The sequence below is a fragment of the Kwoniella newhampshirensis genome, chromosome 7 (assembly GCF_039105145.1).
Source record: "Kwoniella newhampshirensis strain CBS 13917 chromosome 7, whole genome shotgun sequence".
NCBI classification, from domain to species: Eukaryota; Fungi; Basidiomycota; class Tremellomycetes; order Tremellales; family Cryptococcaceae; genus Kwoniella; species Kwoniella newhampshirensis.
The window spans coordinates 587,527-612,167 of NC_089961.1; the positions used below are offsets into that span (position 1 = coordinate 587,527).

Sequence of the window (24,641 nt, forward strand, 5' to 3'; positions counted from 1 at the left end):
TTTCGCTGTATGTGTATGTGTACTGGGTGTGTCGTGGGATGATGATGAGAGAGGCTGAAAGGAAGGAGGGAGTACGAGGATTGATTAAACAGTCTAAATCGTGGTCGGACCGAGAGTGATTGGTTTCAGTGCTTGTTCCAACAGATGCGTGCAATGCCCTATGTGGAGACTTGGCTACGTTGGCATGATCTTGAGCCTGTCCATATGTGAACGTCTGAAGGTGGATGAAACTGTGAGATGAGCTGGGATGAATATGAATTATGGATACGTCGTTGGGTGTGTGTGTGTAGTGGTTGTGTGAATAAGCTCTCTTATTCTCCCCTCTGCTTGTCACTGTAGACAACCCAAACAAAGGTGTTACGATCGAGCACAGTAGTTACTGGTCAAACGCTATTCCAGTGCCCGACCCCCTGAGATGCAAGGCATTTAGGGTGGGGGATTACCACTCTCGGCAAGATACCACCGTTCCATCATCTTGAGGACCTACGTTTCCCTTCCTTGATTCGTATTCGAGGTGATGATACATGCAGGCCGGCCGTTTATACAAGTTACAGATCATCCCGATACCCATGCTATGACTAGACCATACTACAAAAGTTGATCTCACTTGATGGAGAGAATCAGGTCCGTTTCTCGTTCTACATACAGATGATTCGCAATACACACCCCCCTTTCACATCGCTCCAATGAGAGCAACGGTTCCAGCAACATAACCTACTACGACGACAGTGCCAGCGACACCAGCCAAACCGACCTGTCGCATTCTTGCAGCCCCGGATTTGGTCGACTATCTCAGCAAAACAGAGATCAGCGTCATGCTCGAGAGAAACGAAATGGGGTCATGACTCGCCTCAGCCTTCTGGGCTATTTCCGTCGCCGAGCCCCTGACTGGACCGCTCGAAGCAGTCGAGGTCGACACAATCGCAGCGCCGTGGTCGCCGTGGTTGTATGTACTGCTGCTCGTCGCTGGAGGCGGTGGAGAGGCTTGAGAGTTGCCGACAGCACCAACACCATACGCCAGAGTCGAGGCTCCGTCAAGTGTCCACACGAGACCGTTCATGATGTGGTCCATGAAAATGTTGTCTGACCAGACTGCACGTAGGAAGTCAGCCTTGGCTGCCTATCCGCATGAGAGAATAGTAACACGTGGGTGCCATTGTCCCGCGACTCACCTGCGTTGGTATGTCCAAGGCCGGTATAGAATGTGCGGCCACCCTTCGAAACCCCTTGAAGATACGGGGTACTGGTCTTCGGAGGATCCATGTACCAAGCTGGAAAGACAATCAGCAGGGATCTTTTCGAGCAAGTGCAACGCAAAATCACACACCCATTGGAGGATTTTGACCTGCAGGAGTCTGGTAGCCAGATCCGACACCATCATCTGAGTCAAGTCAGCGGGTGTTCGCAAGGACTCGAACACAGCAGACTTACTCTTGTAACTCGATTCGTCGACACCCAAAATAATTGTCGCGCCGTTATCCTGCGGGTTCATACCGAAGTGGTATATCTCTTCCGTCTGTTTCATCATGAGTACTGTCAACTGTGGGATCGACTGCTGACTGAAGCGAGGCGACTCACGTATCGCCATCCATCGGGGACGTTCTTTGTTGCGGGATGCGAGATGTTGGTCTTGACAAATGTCTGCGGAGAAGAGTGTTATAGGACCCATTGACGTTAGAAGGTCTGGGAAGACGACCCACGGCGTCCAGCGGCTGACTGGGATGGTAATCGAAAGCAGCTAATCATCTGGGGTGTCAGCCGCCAATCAAGGTATGCACCTCGAAAACTCGGATGGCCACCGGGTGGGAACAGACTTTCCCCGGAGGGAGCGTGCTAGGGATTGACCGGGAAACAGGAGGAAAACATAATGCGTACTACTCACCACCGAGTGTCTCGCCGTAGACCGCATCATTAAACAGACACGCCGCAGCAGCATGGACTCCCATGAAGTTGCCACCGGACTCTATATACTTTTGGAATGCGGCTTGGCCACCCGCATCTAGGGCTGAGCAAAGGACGACAAGTCAGTGAGTGTCTGCTCCCCCCGTTGATCGAGCAGCACGGTACCCACCATCACCTGTTGCAGAGACGAACATGAGCGAATCGTAATTTTTGAGGTTATCATCCGTGAAATCTTTCATGTTCCTACGGCGTGTCAAATATGCGAGAGGTCAGCGCACGAACCCCCTGTCCCCACTTGACCCGAAGGATCAGACGACTCACTCAGAGAAGGTGAAGTCGATCTTCCAATCAAGACCGTGATCTTTCAGAGCCTGTATGGCGAACGGGATGGAGTCATGATGGAAGTCGGCGGTGTATGTGTAGACCAGGACTTTGGGTGCGTTCTTGGAGGAAGGTGGTCGAGGCGGGAAAGGCGAACTGTTGCCTCTGGAGATGGGGAGAACGTGTGCGGATGTTAATGGGAGGAGGAGAAGAGGGAGAGCAAGGAATGAGAGCATCGTGGAAATGACTGTTATGGGTACAGATGCCAATTGTGAGAGAGACGATGATATCAAGAGAGAGAAGACGGAATGTCTGAAAGGCAGATCGGTCGAAGGAAGATATCCAGCGCACAGACCTCTCTTGGAGTACAGATGAATGCGCTACATTGGTCTCAGAAGTCTCACAACACCAGCAACACTGCAATGTCCTGCTCAAAGCAATGCGGGAAGAACAGTGTCCCAGAGAGATACAGTCTGGAGGCGGACAAGCATGAGGGACATAGGGGAGCGGGAGGACGATGATATCGCATGCTATGCTTCCTGTCATATGCTGTGATTCATCCTGCTGTGTAATGCAAAGCTGAACATTACGAGGCAACGCATGCATCGCGCGACTGTCTTTAGAGGGCTGCTCTATCAGATATGGGATTACCACATCTATCTCATGGATCATCGTAGTCCTCCTCCACATAGTGTCGAGTGAGGCACTGTTCCGATGATATACGTATACATCACCGGGAACGCCAGACTTGTTATGCGGGATAAGAACAGTTGATTCATCCATCCACATCCGCACTTTGACCCCATCGTCGTCTCCACTTGCTTTTCAGTCATACATATCTTGTCAGTATCACATTACTGTACAGCTGATCGAGTGACTCACTTGCCGAAGGCGATGCATCTCACTGTGCTATCTTTGGTGAGAGACGACGTACATCATCTTCCTTGTTCAACCTAATCAAGTGGACGGAACGGAAACTGTATAAGTCAGGCAAGAATAGATTCGAATCCAAAAGGTACCGCCTATTTCGGAAAACCTGATCGAAACGAACACGCATCCCGCTCATCACATGTGTGTGTGAGAGAGAGGGAGAGAGATATATAACCAGATCTTCAAACTTAGCTAATGACACTCACTTGCCCGGATCCACTGACGTACGAGTACTACACAGTACATACTTTTTCCGTTTGATCCGTACCGTCCCGTGAATTGCGACGAGAGAGTACGAGTACTCATACTGTATGCGCAAAACCAGTTCTGTGCACTACTTTACTTGCATCCATGGCCGAGCAACGCACCCTTTTGCGAGCCTGTGTATCAGAGGTGGATGCCATGTAGTCACTATTACTTGCATTAAATGCACAGCCCTCACAAATGAGAAAGACTAGACAGGGTCATGCACATGAGAATAAAGGCCAGCAGAGACGAGATGAGACCAGCGAGCATAGCGGAAACACAGGGAGGACGCGGGTCTATCCTCTATTTCTGTCAGGCATCTTCCACCGCGCCTCCTCCCTCCCTCCCTTGATACTCCCCTTCCGTATCAGTCTGATCATTTCTCTTTCCCAGTCTTCAGACGCCACTCCCCACCTTTGGCTCCGTGGGCATATCCGACCTTTCATCTCCGTTCAGCTTGGCTCCACTCTGCGGGACCGAGATCGCTCCGCTAGCTTATGTTTCGCTCATTGGGCTGTGTTCTGAGATGAACAGAACGAGTCTACTTTGATAACAACATGTCACGGCTTTGCTGACCGAGAAAGCAACAAGATGCCCAGGCTGTGGCCAAGGCTGAGCGATCTGCCCATCAGGATAGACATCAAGGCGAAGGGTACATCGACAACACCTATCATATTTCGGTAGTTTGATGGGAACTGATGAGTTAGACGGCTGAGCTAGTCTTGTTCCGGATCTTGCATCACTATGCAGTGTTGGGGTTAGAAGACCGTCAACCGGAGGCAGGTCATGATAATTTCGCAGACACGTATGTATAATGCTGTACATATGGGCCCCCAATGCTATTGTACCTCTCTTCCCATTTGGTTATGGACCTATTCGAACTCTGCTCAAAGGGCTTGCGTATGATAATGCTATGTACACGGAGCCTGACAGCTTTGGATAAAGGTCCTCGTGGTCAGATATGCTATGAAAATTGAGACTGAAACACAAACATTGCCGCCCTCGTACCAAATCAGGGACACATCTCCGCCAGGACTCAACAGAGCTGCCCTATCTCTTCGCCTCGCAGATGGTGCACTTCTCCTTAGCACTCTCTGGATTCTTCAGCCAACACAATGAACAAGTCCATTCACCCCCTTCTGCCATCTTCTGCCCGAATCCTCCGAATCCCCCGAATCCTGAAACTCCAGTTGCTGGCGCTGACGCTGGCTTGGCAGAGGGTCTCGGTTCCTCGCAGATGGTACACTTCTCAGTTGCAGTGACTGGATTCCGCAGCCCGCACAGGCCGCACGTCCAGTCCGTCGCAAGAGCAGCAGGGGCTTTTTCCTCCGTCGAACTGGTAGTGAAGTTGTAGGTAGTTGTCGTCCTATTCACAGCCTCGGCCTTAGCAGCCTCATGTGTTGACTCGGCAGTCTCGGATGACCGGGGCGGTAAAGTGAACGTGTAAAAGGGCAATGCTGGCTTCGCCACTTTCAGTGCGGAATCCTTGGCGGAGAGGTAGACAGAATCAAGATCGAGCCGTACTGCCGGTGCTGACTGTTTATCCTGCAATGACTCTCTTTGCTCTGGCTCCACGGCTGGTGTCGGCATGAGATCAAATGTGAGACGAGCAACAGCGTCAGAGTCCGAATTTGACGCATCTATGATCGATTTTCGCAAAGGAGAGTCAAAATCACCGATTGTGAGACCTGGTCGAGATTCCGGGAGGGGTTGTCTCGAAAATGTGACCTTCGGCGGCGAGAAGGCCGTAAAGGTCTCGGGCAATGGGATACCAGCAGCGGCCGGAGAAGCGTTCTCCTCGGAGGGCGGGCTGGAACCCGCATTTTCATCGACTGGGGCCGGTGATGCTGAAGCTTGAGAACTCGAATCATCCATGGCTTCATCATCGTCATCGACGAGTTCGTCGATCTCCCCGAGATCTTTGTTAGTGTTTCCAGTGGCTGATCCCGCAGAAGAGCTCTCCGAGCCTGTCTTGCTTTCCCACTAACAGTACTATCAGCGCTGCTGATCGAGGCTAATTGACACACACAACACAAGCTTACAGGTCGCACGCCCTTTATCCTCTCAATAGTGGTTAAGGGTTTAGACCCCTTCATCGCTTCTTTGTAAGCCTCGAGCTTCGCAGCGGCACCTCTAGTAGGTGTCCGTTTTGCCGGTGATACGTGGTTTCGCAATGTGGATGACCTAGGCGTCGATAATGACCTCGGAGTGGACAGCTTCCGGGGTGTCGAACCAGCGTATGACGTGCTAGGCGCAGAAGAAGGGACCGGTGGCGCAGGTGCAGGGTTGAGCGAAGTTCGGTCATACGGGTTGAAGATGACTGGCTCCGCTTTACGCGTCGGAACGATTGGTCCAAATTCTTCGTCCATGATGTCCATAAGGATCTCAGCAGCACGCTTCTTCCCTGTAGCTTGAGCCATCTTGCTTTTGGTAGTGGCTCGTGGGAGTCCTGAAGTAGACGCAGCGGGACCCGGAGATTGTAGACTCTGACTGAGGGGAGAAGGACGAGCAGGGGTATGAGAAGGCGCGGCCAGCTTACCCAGTCCATTGATTGGTGAGGCTGGACTAGCGAAGCCAAGAGATGGCATAGAAGCACTCGAAGATAGACCCGTTTTTGACGTCGCCGCCTCTGTCGCTGCCTCCTCGACTTTCCTCTTCTTGCTGGCGTTAGTGTCGTCCTCCTCATCTGAGCTGGGAGAGTGGAACAGAGGCTTGATCACCGATTTCCGAGGACGAGGATACATCCTTTTTGGCGACATACCAGGTCCCAGATATCGCTGTCGATATGGCTGAGCTTGGAAAAGACCAGTCCCTGTAGTATTCGACCCGATAGAGAAGACTGGTCCTGGACTGCGGGAACCATCATTGGCAGCTTCCGCTGGTGTAGATGCGAGTGAGGTCATGGACTGACTCGGTCGCATACTCGTAGGATAAGTGGCAGCTGCCCATCCCCCGTATCCCACTTCTCTAGCCGGACTGCCCATATGAGATTCCGCTTTCATGTTCGATGTGAGCGTTTCAATTATTCCAAAGTCTTGCGCCGACATTTGCTGACCTCTTTTCGCCTCGAGGAAGGCTGCAAGAGCAGCCGAAGAAGCGGAAGGCGATGTAGGTGTAGATGGGACAGCGGGCGAATTGAAGGACGGCAAGGGACTTCGACTAGGAAGTGACCTGAGGTCATTTACCGCGGGGGCCAACTGGGCCTGTTTCGGGGATGCAGACGTTTCAGCTTGAGATAATTTCGAAAAGCCATTGGCAGTCTTGGACGTATCAAGCCAAGATTTATGGGAAGCTGAGGGGAAGGAACCGGACGGAGCGGCAGTCGCAAAATGGCCAGGGGCTGTCGCTGTCATCGATCCGCTGGCGATGGACTGAGGTGCCTTATCGAGAGACCATCAGCGGACTTCTTGGCATCCTCCACGTTATGTATAACCTACCTCGAGCTGCAGTCGAGCCAACTCCCTTCTTCCACCGGGTTTCTCGCCCTTGGCCCTCCAAGTTGCTGCTCGTTGCTCGAAATCTTGTCCCTCTCTGCCGCCAGCAGCAGCGAGGGAGAAGACATCCTGTCCCCCCATACCGCTCGGACCTTTACCGGTCCAATTGTCTTCTGAGCCAGACTCGGACTTCTGATCAACGTCAATAGCGACTTCCAAGTCGGCAGTGGTTGATGGAAGCACATTTGAGGGTGCGCGTGTGAACGGAGAAGCAACATAGCTGACGATGGACTTGAGGGTAGCGAATGGCTACAAGGATCATAGCGGTCAGTGCACACCAAGGTTCGGAATTAGGAGAAGCACTCACGCTTGACGACACCGATTTTCTGAGCTTTGAAGGCTCTGGTCGAGAATAGGGAGTACGAGCGAGACGCTCGACTCTCAAGTCCCGCTGAGAGGAAGAGCGTTCCATAGTGATTGGTCGGCGACGGATACCAAAGTGAAATGTAGCTGGAGGACCGTGCTAGACTTGCTGGTGTTGTGAGAGCTTCTGATGGAAAGCCACGAACGGGAGAGCAAAGAGTGCTTTGCGGATTGTACGAAGCGAGGCAAAATGTCTGATCGCAGAAAAGTGATGCGGGGACTGTGTGCTTGTTCGACTTGCTTGTATTCGTGAGACTCTAGCAGAAAGATGAAAAGACAATTGTGACCTTGAGCGAGAACAATTAGAGGACGAAATCCGATCATTGATCCTCAAACACGGAGGATGAGACTGGATTGATTGATTGATTGATTGAATGGGATGACATCTAGCGCTCGCCTAATTATCACCCTCACTTTATGCTTCTACCACTTTGCCACCCTCCACCCCCATCGAGACGCGTCGAGAGACAGTGACAGTGACGACCAGTTGACGAGATCAACGGTTGGAAACATTACTTTCTGCTTTGGCTGTCTATTTTCGCGCGAGCACACAAAGGCAGCGAGCATGAGTGGTAGGTCGGCTTCAACTCGGCTTCTACTATCGGCTACGCATCCTTCTAATGCCATTTGCAGACACCGCGTCCCCCATCAAAGTACATGCGTCGAGGAAGAAGAGGCTAGTGATCGAATCCGATGAGGAAGATGACGATGATCAAAATCCCGCTGGTCCATCGGTGGTCAAGCCCGACGAGAAGCCTATGCACACATCTCAGTCCCCGAAGAAAGGTTTGTTCTTTACCATCAAGGTCGCTGGTCGTCTACTGCTGGCTAATGTGGATATCCCTCAGACGCCTCACCGCCTCATAAAAAGGCCAAATCCTCTCCAACCAAAGTCGCCTCGATCTTCGATCAACAAGTGAAGAAAGTCGTAAAAGCTCAAGAGCTTACCTTGAAATCATCAAAGTCAATCGACAAGGAGAAATCGAAGAGCAATGGAAAGGGAAGCAAACCCGTTGCATCGATTTTTGCCAAACCGGCGGCGGCGTCAAGCACAAAAGTGAAGGACGAGGATGTGGATATGGATGGGGATAGATCATCGCCTGTGGATATAGACGATGACGGCGAAGACGAGCTCGATGACGAGGTGGAGAGTGGACAGGAAGAGGAAGCAGCTGTCAAGCTGTGAGTTAGCCGTTGGCTTAAGCCTTGGCGAGCGTGATAGCTGACATAATTCAGAGCATCCATCTTCGCGAAAAATCACAAGTCTGTGCCTGTAGCGGACAAGGGCTGGAAAGATGGCGAGCCGTGAGCAGCTGATGAACAATTTGGTATCACAATCCTTACCTGAACTTCGCAGGGTCCCATACGCCGCACTCGTCTTGACATTCGAAAAGATCGAGGCGACCACAAAACGCTTGGAAATTCTCGAAATCCTGACACAATTCCTGCTCGTGGTGGCTAAGCGAGACACAGCCACTAAAGCAAAGGACTCGAATCTGCTTAAAGTGGTTTATCTATGTATCAACAGGGTGAGTCAGCTGCCAAACTGCTACAGGATCCTTGGGAGCATTTTACCAATCATAGCCTCTCAAACATTAGCTATGTCCCGACTATATGGGCATTGAGCTAGGTATCGGCGAATCGCTGTTGGTAAAAGCGATCGCAGAGAGCACGGGAAGAGCGACGACAAAGATTAAGGAGGATTTGAGGAAGGAAGGAGACCTAGGAAAGGTTGCTATGGTGAGCTAATCAAGCACAAGCCCTATCTCTCTTGTAAGCTCACGTCTAATTGTACAGAACTCGAGAAATACTCAACCGACAATGTTCAAACCCAAAGCATTGACAGTACCCTATGTCTTCCAAAATCTGACAGAAATCGCCAATGCCTCCGGAAACGCTGTGAGCTAACATTCTCTCGTTGTTGAGGCACTGGAGCTGACACGATAGTTTGCACACCACAGTCACAAACGAAAAAAGTCGGTGTCATCAAGAAAATGCTTGCGGCGTGCCAAGGAAACGAAGCCAAGTTCATTGTGCGATCACTGGAAGGAAAGTTGCGTATAGGTCTGGCGGACAAGACACTGGTCGTGGCATTGGCGCACGCTATCGTGCTGAAAACAATGGGTGTGTAGACTGTCTCTGCCGACTCGCCAGCTTTGCTGAATGACGACGACAGGTGACAAGAAGATCCCACATGACAAGTTGGCGGCCAAGCTGGAGGAAGGAGCTGAGACTGTCAAAGCGGTCTACAGGTGAGTGGCGAGCAGATACTCAAACCGCACTACTTGACGAAATGAGAACAGCGAATTGCCGAATTACGATCTTGTCATCCCTGCCCTGATGAAAACGGGTGTGGACAATCTGAAAGAGATATGTAAACTTACACCAGGTGAATTGGAAAAATCTACAAATGGTCTCGTACCTCAACTTACTCTGCCTTAGGTGTTCCGCTAAAACCAATGCTTGCGAAGCCCACAAAAGCGATAACAGAAGTACTCGATCGATTCGAGGGCAAGGAGTTCACGTGCGAATACAAATACGATGGGGAGCGGGCACAGGTCCACTTACTCGAGGACGGGACGATCGCGGTCTTCAGTAGGAATTCGGAGAACATGAGCGCCAAATATCCTGATCTGGTCCAACAAGTGCCTAGAGTAGGTGATCGTACTACAAAGCCGGAGACTGTGCACTCATCTGAATCCCCCCCGCAGTCAATCAAACCATCAGTCAAATCCTTCGTCATTGATGCGGAGGCGGTGGCGTTTGATCTTGAGACCAAAAAGATCTTGCCATTCCAAGATCTAAGCAGAAGAAAGAGGAAAGACGTGAGGGCAGAAGATATCACGGTTCGAGTGCACCTTTTTGCGTTCGACCTGCTGTATTTGAATGGCGAGGTGAGTTGCCGACTGATATCTGACAGCGTTCTCAGAATGTGATCGCACTCGACTAAATTCATGTATTTTCAGAGTCTCTTAACGAAAGAGCTCAAAGAACGTCGCCAATTGTTAATCGAACATTTTCAACCTGTCGAGTCCGAGTTCGCATTTGCCAAAGCATCAGACGGCACGACTACGGAAGAAATTCAAGCTTTTTTGGAGGAAAGTGTTAAAGACGGATGTGAAGGTCTTATGGTCAAAATGTTGACTACGCCTGCGTCGACATATGAACCTAGTCGAAGAAGTATCAACTGGCTCAAGGTGGGTGGTGAATCTGTGACGTGGTCGCGATTGCTGACAGGGCAAACTGATCTCTTGTAGCTAAAGAAAGATTACTTGTCAGGAGTCGGTGACTCACTCGACCTCGTCGTTGTCGGAGCCTACCACGGCAAAGGAAAACGAACGAGTGTATACGGTGCATTCCTTTTAGCATGTTACGATCCCGATTCCGAAAATTATCAAACGATCTGCAAGATCGGTACAGGATTTTCGGAAGAGGTCCTCGCGCAATTCTACGAGTTGTTGAAACCACTGGAAATTGAAGTGGCTAGAGGAGATATCGAGACGGGGAATGCGAAGCCTGACGTTTGGTTCGAACCCAAGATTGTATGGGAGGTCTTGACGGCGGATTTGAGTTTGAGTCCCGTCTATGCTGCTGCTCATGGTTTGGTGAGTGCCGGTTTCAAGCTAAGATGGGATATGTCGGAAGGAAGGCAGCAGAGCGGAAGAGGGAACAGCACTCACACTTATATTCTTGTCCATATTCGCAGGTCGACTCAAAGGGTATATCACTACGATTCCCTCGATTTCTACGAGTACGAGATGACAAATCAGCAGATGAAGCGACAACAGCCGAACAGGTGAATCGCCTCCTTGCATATCACAAACGCAAACGCAATGCTGATTGACTGCAATCTTTCCGTCGTTCAGGTCAGCGAGTTTTATCAGAGACAAGTCACGGCCGGAGGCAAGAAAGCGGGTGGAGGAGAAGCAGATGATTTCTGGTGATACCCCCCTGCTGCTAGTTCTCGTCTTACAGTAATACCAAGACTACACAATTGCAATGATTTTCCTGCTCACGTCTGTCATCAAGACCTTCTCGTCCCTATCACATATCCATTTCTGCATCCAATTTGCCAGTGGAGACTCCCCCCCAAGTCCAGCTATGCATGCATTGTGTACGTGTATGATAAGTCACAGATGTGTGATGATCCCGAGTATGTAATGATGATCCTGACTATAAGCTGGTAAATTACTAACTCTCACTCCTGCTTCTACAGTCCTTCGAATAATTTATGATGCAAGTCAATCTTGGCATTGAGTCCACAATGAACGAAAGCTAACGCGGTCAAACCTGTTCTTCACCACTACCCTGATCTCCAGGTCTTCTCGCCTCATACTCCCTCTGATCCCTGTGTCCTCTCGGACCCGCATCCAACGCATCCGGTCCTCTCCCCTTCTGTCCACCTGCACCTGTATGGACTCCCCCATTCGAACGCGACGATGACGAACTGGTGATTCTCCTCCTCAATCTGTCTAGCTGGACACTGACAGGATTGGAAGCATTTCCACGACCACCTGATCGACGACTTGTCGTTCGCGTAGGCTTCTCACGCTCGGGCGAACCATCATCATCGTCATCTGAATCGCGGTTGATTCGACGATAAGGAAGCGGAATCTCTCGAGTGACCTGATGAGTCAGAATGAAGTCAGACTCGACACAACCTAACGCAACAGTCACGAAAGCAACAGCCACTCACTCGATAAGCATCGGCATTACCGAGATGTTCAGTCTCTACTCGGACTGCACGACCATGAGGAGAGAGTCAGCTCGTTGAGGAATTTGCGAAGAGTTGAGCACATACAAAAATTCCATTGCCATCTCCTCAACATTTCGGCAAGAGCAAAGAGAAAGCTTCTTAGTCTCACATGACTCTGCGAATCGGGTATATACCTGAAATGGCCGCTTCGTCAGACTCTGCTGCATTACTGTGAAAGGCTAGACCTACCAGACGAAAATGAATCGGAGGAGGAAGTTTGATACCATTGCAGTATAGTAGACCTGTCCATGCAGCTCTGTCAGTGAGGCTTCCTGACTAAAAAGACTGTGACACTCACGAATCGTCTACTGTATCCCAGGTCTTTACGGAGCAATCCCGCATTTGGTCGGAATAGACTCCAGTCGATCACCAAGTCCCAAGTACACGTATATGCCGCGCTCGCTGTGGCAATGATGATCCAAGCGATGAAAGCGCCGTTGTTGTTTTGGCTGCCCTGAGATCGCCAGTACACGAAGAGACATTGCTGGGTTATCACACTGAGGTATTTGCCGGCCTGTGAAGAGGATGTCTAGTCAGTCTTGCGAGCAGTTCGCATACTGGAGCAACACTCACATTGATAAGGTGAATAGTCAATCTAGAATCATAGAAACGCTTTAGACATTGAATGAAACGAGACAAAGCCGGCAGACACAACAACAGAGCCGACGGCCAATTCTTGCCAGCACGACAGACGTCGAAGACGTTACTTGGCCAGTGCTTACCGTCTAGCAGCAGCCGCTCGTCAACTTCAGGCCCAGCACCTGTACAGGCCGTACTTACAAGCACAAGAAAAGAAGTAGATGTTCTGGATCGAGTAAATCAGACTGTTAAGCTCATCGGCGAGAAAGAAAGCAATGAACTGATACATGTGGTCAGCCGACTAGAATGCTGCTGGATTCGACAAAGCACTCACCTCGACCCGGCTGTATCCAGGGGTGCAAACACGAAATAACACCCTTAATAGCCAATAACGAGATTGTCGACGAAGCACGGGCAAGGGGTTCAGGAAGAAGACGGCGAAGAATACCAGCCAAGCGGCAGGCCATCTGTATATGGCTGTGAGCTCACGCACATTGGCAGATTGACATCAAACACTCACGTCGTAGGGTCGACATTGGAGCTACCAACTCGAGCAAAAGAGAAATAAAAGCAGTAACTGAGTGTGAGGAACAGGAAAGCTGGTATCTGCAAGGTTCCGGTCAGCTTTCGTTTATTCGTCATGCTAAGCACTCAGCTGACCTCGAAAAATGACCGATAATCGATTGTCGGTCGCGTAAGCTCCATCACGAACTGAACAAGGTATCAGAGAGCGCAAGACAAACAGACACTTCAAAGAACACACCTCGTAATTGATTCTTGCTGAGACGTACGCCGCGAGATTCAGCTCGAACAGCATAGCGAATATGACTGGAAGAAACAGTCCGCCATATACCTGCAAGAGGCCTCCCCAAGCTGGTATGGCCGCTCGGGTCTCGGCTCGACTCGCTGTGAATGGGATTGTCAGGAGCCAACTCGAACGTCAATTGAGCATGACATAAACCTACATTCGGCTAAGGCAGCCACGGCGGCAGGAAGGGCTATACCCAGCATGATACCCGAGCGGAACACGCTTTCGTAGTGCTGTCATGGGTCGAAACTCAGCGGAAACTCGAGAATGGGGAGAACTACTTACAGTCTTCTCGCGCGTCTGTCTCCTGAGCTTATCCCTAGCCTTCTTTGAATCTCCATGTTCTGCGACAGTCCAACAAGTCAGCAAGATTGGTGATTGACTTCGGCACCATGACTCACCAAAATGCGCTGTGTACAGCTCTTCGACTTGCTTGATTAAGCCATCGATCGCTTCGCTCTTCGAAAATGTACACTTCGATATTCGCTCATCCGTATATAGCTCCATACAGTGGATCTGAGGGAGATCAGTCGTGTGTCGACCACAGCCAGCCACAGTTTGACACGTCGCTCACCTTGGTGGTCTTCTCAAATTTCTTGAGGGCTTTCCTGAACCCTGTTAGATTCATGATCTAGCAGAATGTCAGCTGGAGTCTGCGCTATCATGACGAACTAGCTCACCCGGTAATTTTTGACCAACTCGAGGGATCGGTAGAACTCCATCACCGCCGTCTTCAATTCTCTCTTATACTTTTGGTACCTCTCTGGACTATACGTCTTGTGATCCTTGTCTGCTGCCATGGCTTCTCTCAAGCTGAGCCGTTCGTGTTCACTCATGACGGGCGATTGCGAACGCGAAAGAGGTCGAAGGCCTTGCGAAACGCCGTTCATGCCAGGCGGCTGCAAGCCATTGGTGTGACTTGTCCCATTCGCATCCTCTTCCGACGTTAGACCCAATTTTGTCTTGAGCTTGGCGAAGGTTGGAGCGACAGCCTGGGTACCATTTGGTATGATCCGTCCTACTTTTGCTTCCCATTCTGGCATACCTTCAGGGTAGAGTTCATGGTAGATCCGTCGATGTTCGGCGAGCTCGCGAAGTTGTTCTCGCAGATCATGAGCTCTTCTTATCGCCTCTTGTTCTCGAGCAATGTAGAATGCTTCCACTTTGTCAAGCTCCCTTTCGAGAAGATCGAAGAAGGCTTTCTCGTCAGGCTCAGATTGATCGTATAAGTCGTCGAATGTATCGGCGACATGACGGGTACGACCGGGTGACCGTACAGGAAGCGCTGGAGAAGGAAGAGTCATTGAGCCTGTCCAGACCTCAGTGCTCAGCAACAAAGCTACTTCACTGTCGGAAACCACTCACGGAGACTTCTCGGAGGGCCATTGAGTTTAGGACTTCTGGGACTTTTCCCGGTTCTCGGCGGGTCTGCTGTTTGGGGACTGCCTGCGGACCAAGGGCTTCCCCTTAGCCTTGGGCTCAGTATACCTCTTGGAGTCTTCCCAGAAGACGATGTTCTGTCCAGCTGAGTCGTCGGTGGTCTATTCAGCGGTTCTTCTGAACTGCTCAAGACCATTCCATCATCGCTTGAATGCTTTGATCCTTCTCCTTCCGTGGATTCTTCGATGTGAGTCTGGACGGGTGGAACAGCGTCAATCTTTGGACTGAAAGCGACTCCCTTCTTAGATGACTGAGCTAGCGATCTTGTGCGAGTAAGAGACCCCCCTATAGCGGGTGTCCTAGGGGTAGGTTCATCGTCTGTTACGCCTGGCGCGCCCAAGTCAAGTGGAGGTGGAATCGGATTGGAAGAACTGGCGGGTCTTGGACTTCGACCTGTGGAACCGTAATCTGGACTTCTCGCTTCAGATGCTCGCGACTGGTGAAGTTGGGTGAAGTCAGCGCACTTCATCTCAAACAGTGATCCCACAAGCGCATAGACCACGACCTACCGTGAATCTTCCCAGACGCGGTGTAGCTCCATCCGTTCCCGACCTGCTCCTCAACGATCCCTTGATGGTCTCTGGCGATCTCTTGGGCGGCGCCGAAGGTCCATAATCATCATCCGCTCCCGAACTGCTCTGATTTCCATCGTCATCGTCCCCATCTTCTCCCTCTCGCGCGTCCTTGACTTGACCCAACCGTTTCCCGACTACTTTGATCGCTTTCTTACAAGCTCGATAGTCGATATAAGCTCGTTTCCACTCGGGAGTAAGGTTCTCCGCGAGATACCTAAGGGTGCACGGAGGGGATGGATGAGTATAAGAAACATCGACTTGACACGTGCTTGGTCGATTGGTTGGATGGGGAGGTTGATACAGCGAAACGGACTCTCACCTTCCGAACTTCATTATGCTAGACGGTTCAGACTATCGTCGTCATCATACTAGAGAGTAAAGGTCGGGACTGATCACAGTCAAAGAAAGATAGACAAGAATACACTTGACAGACGTGACAAAGGAGGCCGTTTTGGAAGATCTGTGATGTGCATGTATGATGCTCTAGATCTCTTTTACGTTGTTTTTCCAACTTTTCACCGTCATTTCTCCTGTTGTATTGGTGGCGAGTAGTAACTTAGTAGCATTATTAGCATTATTAGCATTATTACCTCGTTGACCTCCACTCTCCGCTCTCCATCAGTGAGTCAAGTTATGCGACGGAAGCGTGGAAAGGGTTTGGCTAGGGTTCATTATCGTTTTTGGATTTTACAGAATGGCCCCTCTCTCTGATACTTGACTCGGGTCGATCTTTGCATAGATATAAACTCGTCTCTTTCTTCTTCCAAACCATCATCCTCCCCTCTCTCTCTCTCATTGTCGACTGTACATAAGATCGTATACTCGTTTCTCTCTCCCACTTCCCTCTCTCTCTCCCTCTCTCTTCTCCACCTTGTCGTGGCCATACGACTTCACCTCGAAAATGTCGATCAAAAGCTTACCGCGGTCTTCTCCGCCACCCCTCGAACCGATCGACCTCGAACCAGCTTATCAGCTGAAAGATCGATCCAAAAAGGATACAGCCGCGGTCCTTCCTCAGACTCACTACGACTTCGATGCAGAGTCAGGACACCAGGTGGCAGCTGGTAAGGGAGGTGTATTGGGCATGTACAGAAAAGGGATGGATATACTGGTAGAGCACGGAGTCGAAGAGAGAGGTATCGATCCCAGACCAGAAGATGTGAGAGGTGACATGCTTGTCTGCGAGATGGACCTTTACTGATACCTGTCATATCTCTACCTATCAGGAACGAGACGAACTGACAACTTGGTCATACCTGCCCCAATTCACACTTTGGGCAGCCTTCAACACCAACATCTTATCTGTATGTATTCTCCTTCGCCCGCTACCTCTTTTTCCTACATGTACTCTGACTGACCCCCTGATACCTAGTTTTCAGAAGGTGTGATTGGACCTCAACTATTCGGTCTTGACTGGAAGACCTCTGCGATCTGTATCGTCCTTTTCACGGCTGCTGCATGTTTACCGATTGCATACTGTGCGACCAATGGGCCCAAAACCGGTATGAGACAAATGGTCCAAGCGAGATATGGCATGGGGTGGGTCTATCTCTCACATTGGTGGAATTATCGGTACTGATTGCGTTCTGAAAGATACGGACCCGCACTCATATTCGGACTGTTGAATTGCGCTACCATGATTGGCTTCATGTCACTCACTGTCATTCTCGGTGGACAATGCCTTGCACTTGCTTCGAACTCCACGATGAGCCACGATGTTGGAATCGTCATTGCCGCGCTCATTGCTCTGATTGTGAGTCGAGCCTACTTCACAAGATTGACACACGCCGCGATGCTGACAGTACACTCCGGCAGCTTTCATTTGTCGGCCTGAAAGCCCTGCACATCGTGTCTCTTACATCCTTCCCGATCATGATCATCCTCTTCATCGTCCTCGCCGGTGTAACAGGAGCTAAACTCCACCTTGCTGTGGCAGATGCTGCGAAGGCCGCCACAGATGTCACAGCCAGTGGAGTGCTAGGCTATGGAGCCAGTTTGATTGGTTTCAGCATCAGTTACACCAGTCTGGCGAGCGACTTTGTAGGTTCACCATCCCCAAAATAAGCTGTCTGAATCGACTGACGCTGTTCTCCCAATCCAGACAACAAGTCTTCCCGCTCATACACCTCGACTCAAGCTTTTCTTGGTGGTATACGCCGGCCTCTGTCTCCCCATTGTCCTTATTCAGCTCTTTGGTGCGGCTTGTCAGCTCGCCGCTTTCTCCATCCCCGAGTGGGATGCTGCTTCGGCTGTCGGCGTGCCAAATCTCATCTTCGCCATGACCGGTGCAGGTAGTGGTGCTGCAAGATTCGTCATGATTTTGTTCTGTCTCAGTGTGGTGGCGAACACTGCTCCTACGATTTACAGTGCAGGACTGAGTGGACAAGTGGCGATACCGTGGCTCGTTAGAGGTGAGTCGTTGATGGTCATATGGTCCGACTGAGTACTGATCCTCATTGCAGTTCCGCGATACTTCCTCGCTCTACTTGTGTCAGCAATCTATCTCCCTATCGCCATTGTTGGAGCAAGCAAATTCTACGTTGCCCTTGAGAACTTCTCCTCAGTTTTGTCCTACTGGACCGCACTTTACATCCCTCCCACACTACTCGAGCCGATGCTTTTCCGAGCCCCTGTCAATAGGGAGACCTATCCAGTGGCTATCTGGAACAGACCGAGCAAGTTGCCGATCGGGATTGCTGCGATCTTGGCTGCTGTCTGTGTGAGCAAGGTCACCTTGGGAACCCTCAATTATTATGCTGATGATCATCCTTGAACAGGGCATCCCAATCGTTACAGCGGGCATGGCCCAAACTTGGTGGACCGGATGGATCGCGAGGAAGATCGAGGGAACGTGAGTTGTCCTTACATCTGATGGCTATCCGGCGAGTCGCTGATCAGTGTTGTCGCAGTGGAGATATCGCCTTCGAGATGGGCTTTATAGTTGTCGGTCTCGTCTACATCCCTGCACGATATCTGGAGAGGAAATATACCGGACGATGAAGTACGTCTCGTTGGAAGCTTCATCGTCATATCAACTCATATCATGTACACGTCTCACAATCTTCGGGGAAAATTCATCATTTTCGATAGCATTATCATCATATAAGGTAGTATCCACATTGTACATCAACTGTCACAGGATGCATAGAGGGAACAATTAGACGTATGAAGTTTGACAGATACGATTGAATTTGATTCCGTTGAAGACCACGGGATATTTGCCACCCAAAATGTCGAACTGCAATCATTCGACCACATCTCCATTTCGTTGTTCTTCGTCTTGATACTGTTCTCTATCCCATCGGCCAAACCGTCTCCGTTGTTGTCGTCCCATTGAGAGTGACACCCCACATCCTTGTCGCTTTCTTATTTTGCGTACCACTGCTCTACTGCTATCGCTGATTGGCGATATCGAGCTCGTACCTCGCTCAAACCAACCCAGATGAAGGATGTCCGAGCCTCGCGCTTATCGAGCCGGTCTCGGTCTTCCACCTGCAATCCACATAACTTCATCGTCCGCACCACCACGATCGGCCCATCTTCTCACGGATGAGAATTCCATATCTGTTCCCTATCCATCCCACAAACACCTCCACAACAACTGCCAACCTGAGATCGACCCTTCTCGTTCCTCGTCCTCGTCTTCGTCTTCGTCTTTGCCCAATACGGAAAGTCGTCCTCAGCTTCATCCTGCTATCAACACTTTATCCCGGGAAGCTGTATGGCGAGAATGGAATGTAAACCCGAGCTCTCACGGTCCTGAACGATTGACTCGGCCGCCGGTGTTTGTGGCTAGTAAGTTGACTTATGATGAATTGGGGAGATCGATGAACGATGGTGTGGATGTGGAGGTTGATGGTGGTGATGGTGATGGGAAGGGTGAGGAGAGAGACGGGGAAGTGAAGCAAAATGGGGAAGGGGTGAGGGATTGGTATCTGTCCTTGGCGTCTGGGCCTGGTCCTGGGCCAGGGTCCGGATCTGGTATCGAAAATGTTTCTGATTTGAAGGCAGACACAACGAAGTCAACAAAGGTGGATGAGATCCAGCTGGAGGTGGACCCCACTTCATCAAGAGCGTCGATAACGACTCCACATCTGGGTTCCGTTTCGAAAGATGAAGCCACTGGAGAAGACGAGGACGGTTGGGAGATACAGCCTGGACCTTCACGGTTGAGGGATCAACCGGCACGAGCGAGTCAGAAAGGATATGGGAGTACGGGTCAAATGAACGGTGTCAAATCCACGGTCAACGATTCCTCATCAAGTCACCAATCTTCAACCGCTCGACATGAGGCTGCTTTAGCTCCTCAGAAGATTGTCGATCCGTCCAAACCTCTCCGAGTCCATCGTCGAGACTGGTTCATCCGATGTGCTCTTCTCACTTCTTCTGCTTCTTCGGCACCTCCATCGCGCCCGGCTAGTACCACCACTACATCCATCGGAGCGATGCTGAACATCGCGCGGACCATCGCTCGTCCGGCTCCACCTGTCCAGTACGTGCTCGGACCAGATAACAAAGGTTACGAGATCCTGCGAGATCGATTGGGTTGGCAAGGAGGTGGTCTAGGTAGACCGGAGGGATGGCAAGGTGATCCGATGTCGAGGCCCATCGTCGCACGTACAAAGGACAATATGCATCGTGAGAACGAGAGAGATGTAGGGAGGGGAGGAAGCAAAATTGATGGAACAGTCATGGAGATCGATCCGAATGGTCATCCAGTCGTAGATCTGACTGTGTCATCGGAAGAAGACAGTGCCGACTTTGGCTCTGACCGCGAGTCAGATTTCGATCCTCCACCGACGATGAAAGGACCAGGTCGGACAGCTCCTATTGCCACGACGCTCAAATTTGATAGATTGGGATTAGGTCATCGACTCTCCTCATCCGTTCAGAAATCCAGAGAAGGGGTAGAATCGACCAGGAAAAAAGTCACTCATACAGATAAAGAAATTAGGCAAGCTCAGAGAAGAGGGATGAAGCACCAATCAAGTGGTGGCGGGGTGGAACTGGGGAAGAAGGGTAAGATCAAGTGGAAGGAGAAGAATAGGAAAGAGAGAGATGACAGAAGGAGATTGGCAGCCGCTCTGAATTCGTAGTTCCTAAATTGATACGTTTGTTGTAATTACTGTAATCGCCTCGTATACATCTGTGTAGCTTATCAATAACATGTAGCAAGTATAGTATTCGCACTATAATGCTTTGGCGATGCGTTCTAGCGAAACGGTTCATGTGTGTACATGCTCGTTCCTGCTCTGTGTGATCTATGCGACGTTCACACTATGTTACAAAGTTTGACGGTTTCTGTCACGTAGATGAGATATACAACGTGCTTGTCAAACCCCTGGATCCCATCTCCTCGTCGGCTCTGAGACTCGCCTTACACAGAACATGGAGCGGGGACCGTCACCGACTCTGCCGGATCACTTTCTCCCCCTCCCACCAGTCGCTTTCACTGCACCTTCACTCTTCCTCCTCCCATATTCATACACAGCTGCTCCGCCCAGTCCTAAACCAAATCCTCCGTATCCTTGACCGAATCCTCCACCGCCATTGGGACCTACTCGAGAATCTCCCGATTCCAGACTATCTCTCCAACCCGAATCATCACTGCTCAATCTACTCTTATCAGATGAACCACCCCCGTCACCAATTCCGCCGAGAAGTTCGTTGGACGCCAGTTCTGGGGATCTCCGTTCGGTATCGATGGATATAGGTCCGGAGATACCTAGACCGATGGAAGCCGATCCGGATCTGGGTAAAGATGGTCGGGGAGATTTGGTCGGCGTGCTGTATTTGTTGGATGGTGAAGTCACTGAAGGCAAAGGTGATCGTGAAGGTGATCGTGATTGTGATGCCGAAGAGGGAGATAGTCCGGATGTCGAACTTTGACCGGGAACAGTCAAAGTGTTGCCGGTTACTCCATTACTGGATTGAGCAGCGAATGCCAGTCCCAAGCTGTCTACCCGAGCACTCAACCATCGCGCGAACGTCGCCGACATGCAGAAAGACGCATAGAAATCACTTTCAACTCTTGACTTGGTCGACAGCCCCTTGGTCTTGAAGGCGAGTGGATTCGGGCCGTGGTTCCGTAGATGTGTCAGGAATGCAGGGAGAGAGAAAGGTCGAATGGAAGTCGTGCTTGGACTGGGGGTCGGTTGCGTAGTAGACGGAGAGGTTGGTACAGGAGAGGGAGAAGCGGTGGCAAGGGTGGGTACCAGTGTTTGGAAGTATCGATTGAGAGGGACCAAGAATCGCTCAGTCAATTGCTGGAAATGTGTCCGTAGAGCTTCATTCCCTTCTGGGTCTACAGCGAGACAGAATCTAAGCTCATTGGTTGCTCTCTGACGACTTATTGATGAAATTGCTTACCATCCAGCTTTCCCTCCAGAACCAGCCCCTCCAGCTTCTTCAACAGTGCTCGGTCCTTCTGTACGCTCCTGTGTCGCCGACTCACAAACCCTTCTGGCTGGTCTCTTCCCATAGGGGACGGAGCGGGTGCAGGGCTGACCCCGTTTGAGACCATCCGTCGGGGTCTCTGCGAAGGGATGGAGATGACATTTGGCCAATGTGAAGCGGCATTTCGGAAGAAAGGATTGGTCACGCCGACTACAACGCCGGGTTGTGGTTTATTGGAGTTGACCAAGAGAGAGAAATCATGGTCGTGTATATGGAGGTAAGGACGGAAGTCACCTGCGGGTGGTATCTGGAGCGAAAGAGCTAGAATCAGCCTCTGTGTAAGCCTTGCGCAATGTGGCAACATACCGGCCGCAGAAGGTCTCTCAGCCACCATACAATCTCCGAGCAGGTCTTGGGATCCGGAGCAATGACTAGTACCGGCTCGGCGAGGATCAGACATTCCCATAAAGACCACAGAGCAGGGAGGAAGTTGGCAAAAGCCCGTAATGGAGTAGCTGTAGGCATCGCCGCGAGAATCTGTACCCATGATTCAACTTCAGCTATATCGGTGACGCAGGATGTGAAGCAGAACACTTACCGGTAGAGACAAGGTAGGCGAAGTGATACCGAATGCTTTACCGATTTGAGGTGACTCGGTGGTATCAGGCAATTTGGTGGTGATAATCTCGGACATGAGAGGTAGTTCTAGTATGGAATCCGGATTGGGATCAGGCCTGAAAGGAGGTCACAACTCGTCAGTGACGGCAAAATGAAGAACGATGTCGGCACACTGACCATGACGCGATAGAATGACAAGCTACTTCCAAAGCTGAATAGCCATGTTCGAAGAAGACCGGGGCGACTTTTTGGAGTACTGCTGAGAATAGAGCGGGAAAAGGTAGATGAGTTAGGATGACGAGAGATTTCTGCCGTGGGTTTATCGTCAGTCTCAACACCAAGATATCAGGGGAATCGGCAGCAGCGTGCCCATGCCCAACTTACCTGCATGTACCCCCGAGTGATGGCCTTATCTCTTCTCTGCTCAAACCACACAAAGCCATATAACCATTCTCTCCCTCTTTCATCCCACTTCCTGTACTCGTCGGCTTTCTGTCCCGAGCTCATCAAACCTCCTTGACCTAGCACACCCGCCGCACCATTCCCACCCGAAAGAACTTCCGCTTCACCCGGTGGGTCGCCCACAGCTCCCACAGCGAGATCGAACATTTCTTCCTCGACCGTCTTGGTGACACGATCAGGCATCGGTGAAGGCGGTTCGGGTTGTGCGAGCGATGAAGGGTCGGGAGGTATGTGCCTAATCTTGAACGAGAATAAGATAGACCCTTCGCTGAACAGAGATGTGTCGGGGAAAGAAGAGAAAGCGCTGTGACGTGTGACGATCTCAAATTAGCATAAATTCAGCGAGAGTTCAAAGCTTGAAGAGAGCAGACGGTAATGTGGTCTTCCAGACCACGGCTAGGAATTTTTGTCACTGCGACTCTGCACAAGCATGTTTTCTAGAAAGCGAGACCATCGCTTTCTGTCCCCCGCTCAAATGTCTCCCAACAAGCAAGGAACGAGCGAAAAGAGGACCTTCCATCTTCTGTATCCAAGATGAAAGGTAGAAAATCGGGCGACCACTCACACATTCTCCTTCTCCCCTGGACCCCATCTTCGGCCCCCAGCTCTTCTCTCCACCACCGGTCCTCTTTCCAGGTCGAAATTGCACACCACGACCTCCTTGATCCATCTACTCATCTTCCTGCTTGTCATCTCATTGACCATTGGTGGTGGTCTTGGTTCACCTGGTCTTCTCGTCCATCCTAACCTGCTTGATGGACCAGCTCGGGCCGCCGATGACGATGACGACGAAGTGCCATTGGAACCATAATGTGATGACCCAAACCCAGCTCTTGTCCCGCCAGTTGTTGATGAGGTTGATAGATCTACGGAAGGTAGACGGACATTGAGTGATCTTGATCGACCGAGATTAGACGACGTTCTGCGAGTATTCCCATTCGGTCTGACCATCGTCGACGAAGTAGGATGAGCTCCAGCTGCTTCTTGACGAGATGACGAAGCGCCCATTCGAGATGAAGAAGAAGGTTGAGCAGAAGACGGTCGTTGGTTCTTCGAATCCAGCCCCCAAAAACTAGGTCCTCCAAGCGGTGTCACGTCCCCATCATCTTCTCCTTCGAGGTCATCATCATCTTCATTCAACGACACGACAGCTCTTCCACCGCTGTTGGCATTATCGTTCGGAGACGGAGCAGGTCTAGGTGAGGAAGCGGAATCACCTCTTGTCGAGGAGGAAGAAGAGGATGAAGCGAAGAGCGATTTACTGAACAATCTCTGAGGAACAGGTGCCGATACATCTCTATCTCTGTCTCGGGATCTCGAGCTTTGTCTGGAGGACAGCGGCGGTGGTGGTACACGATATGATTGAGATGGATCTCCGGCAACAACAAGCCCAGGGGCGAACAGTGAGATGTCGCCTGAATCAGGATCGTTCTCCTCCTTTGATAACACAAGAGGCGATGTCGACGGCATGGTCGTGTCGGGATGAATGTCGAAGGGGAGAGGGGGCCACGAAGACGCGATTCACCGGCTGGACATTGGAGGATGATGTACAATCAGGTCAGAAAGATAATACTAGGTGACCATATACTCCTACTCCTATCATTGTCAATATGAACGCATCAATTGTTGGCGATCGGGTGAGTGACGAGTGACGGCTAAAGTTCAATTAATTTAAGCAAACGCGACAATCTGATCCCGGTCTCACTCGCCCAAAAGATATCAACAACTTTGCCCATAGATGCATATTGATT

At 50.8% G+C, this 24,641-nt stretch overlaps 7 protein-coding genes across 7 annotated transcripts; 3 read left to right on the forward strand and 4 right to left on the reverse strand.

Annotated features, from left to right (window-relative positions):
• Positions 1–673: 673 nt before the first annotated feature.
• IAR55_003929 (uncharacterized protein) lies at positions 674–2,459 on the reverse strand (the record flags this gene model as incomplete). The annotated part of the gene is made up of 10 exons (XM_066947034.1): positions 674–787; positions 851–1,092; positions 1,173–1,271; positions 1,328–1,381; positions 1,432–1,516; positions 1,579–1,641; positions 1,701–1,738; positions 1,883–2,005; positions 2,072–2,145; positions 2,224–2,459. The coding sequence occupies 10 exons, from the start codon at positions 2,457–2,459 to the stop codon at positions 674–676; spliced, it is 1,128 nt and encodes a 375-aa protein (XP_066802413.1).
• A 1,990-nt stretch (positions 2,460–4,449) lies between these two features.
• On the reverse strand, positions 4,450–7,305 carry IAR55_003930 (uncharacterized protein; the record flags this gene model as incomplete). Its single annotated transcript, XM_066947035.1, has 4 exons — positions 4,450–5,382; positions 5,442–6,779; positions 6,837–7,142; positions 7,201–7,305. The coding sequence occupies 4 exons, from the start codon at positions 7,303–7,305 to the stop codon at positions 4,450–4,452; spliced, it is 2,682 nt and encodes an 893-aa protein (XP_066802414.1).
• A 571-nt stretch (positions 7,306–7,876) lies between these two features.
• IAR55_003931 (uncharacterized protein) lies at positions 7,877–11,200 on the forward strand (the record flags this gene model as incomplete). The annotated part of the gene is made up of 15 exons (XM_066947036.1): positions 7,877–8,042; positions 8,105–8,438; positions 8,493–8,561; positions 8,614–8,785; positions 8,856–8,996; positions 9,054–9,155; positions 9,218–9,380; positions 9,433–9,508; positions 9,560–9,645; positions 9,699–9,910; positions 9,968–10,150; positions 10,223–10,453; positions 10,514–10,861; positions 10,963–11,052; positions 11,123–11,200. The coding sequence occupies 15 exons, from the start codon at positions 7,877–7,879 to the stop codon at positions 11,198–11,200; spliced, it is 2,451 nt and encodes an 816-aa protein (XP_066802415.1).
• Positions 11,201–11,540: 340 nt separating this feature from the next.
• IAR55_003932 (uncharacterized protein) lies at positions 11,541–15,747 on the reverse strand (the record flags this gene model as incomplete). The annotated part of the gene is made up of 20 exons (XM_066947037.1): positions 11,541–11,659; positions 11,705–11,882; positions 11,953–11,996; positions 12,058–12,146; positions 12,202–12,254; positions 12,311–12,526; positions 12,586–12,737; positions 12,793–12,871; positions 12,926–13,058; positions 13,112–13,197; positions 13,252–13,302; positions 13,355–13,497; positions 13,557–13,632; positions 13,685–13,743; positions 13,801–13,915; positions 13,974–14,030; positions 14,080–14,708; positions 14,765–15,275; positions 15,349–15,628; positions 15,734–15,747. The coding sequence occupies 20 exons, from the start codon at positions 15,745–15,747 to the stop codon at positions 11,541–11,543; spliced, it is 3,084 nt and encodes a 1,027-aa protein (XP_066802416.1).
• Positions 15,748–16,315: 568 nt separating this feature from the next.
• IAR55_003933 (uncharacterized protein) lies at positions 16,316–18,414 on the forward strand (the record flags this gene model as incomplete). The annotated part of the gene is made up of 9 exons (XM_066947038.1): positions 16,316–16,573; positions 16,641–16,718; positions 16,787–16,953; positions 17,008–17,167; positions 17,230–17,454; positions 17,516–17,825; positions 17,877–18,133; positions 18,192–18,265; positions 18,324–18,414. 9 exons carry the CDS (start codon positions 16,316–16,318, stop codon positions 18,412–18,414), a joined length of 1,620 nt encoding a protein of 539 aa, XP_066802417.1.
• A 449-nt stretch (positions 18,415–18,863) lies between these two features.
• Positions 18,864–20,510, forward strand: IAR55_003934 (uncharacterized protein; the record flags this gene model as incomplete). Its single annotated transcript, XM_066947039.1, has 1 exon — positions 18,864–20,510. The coding sequence occupies one exon, from the start codon at positions 18,864–18,866 to the stop codon at positions 20,508–20,510; it is 1,647 nt and encodes a 548-aa protein (XP_066802418.1).
• Positions 20,511–20,834: 324 nt separating this feature from the next.
• Positions 20,835–24,360, reverse strand: IAR55_003935 (uncharacterized protein; the record flags this gene model as incomplete). Its single annotated transcript, XM_066947040.1, has 7 exons — positions 20,835–21,718; positions 21,784–22,117; positions 22,177–22,347; positions 22,409–22,544; positions 22,606–22,736; positions 22,813–23,194; positions 23,456–24,360. The coding sequence occupies 7 exons, from the start codon at positions 24,358–24,360 to the stop codon at positions 20,835–20,837; spliced, it is 2,943 nt and encodes a 980-aa protein (XP_066802419.1).
• Between the last annotated feature and the right edge of the window lie 281 nt (positions 24,361–24,641).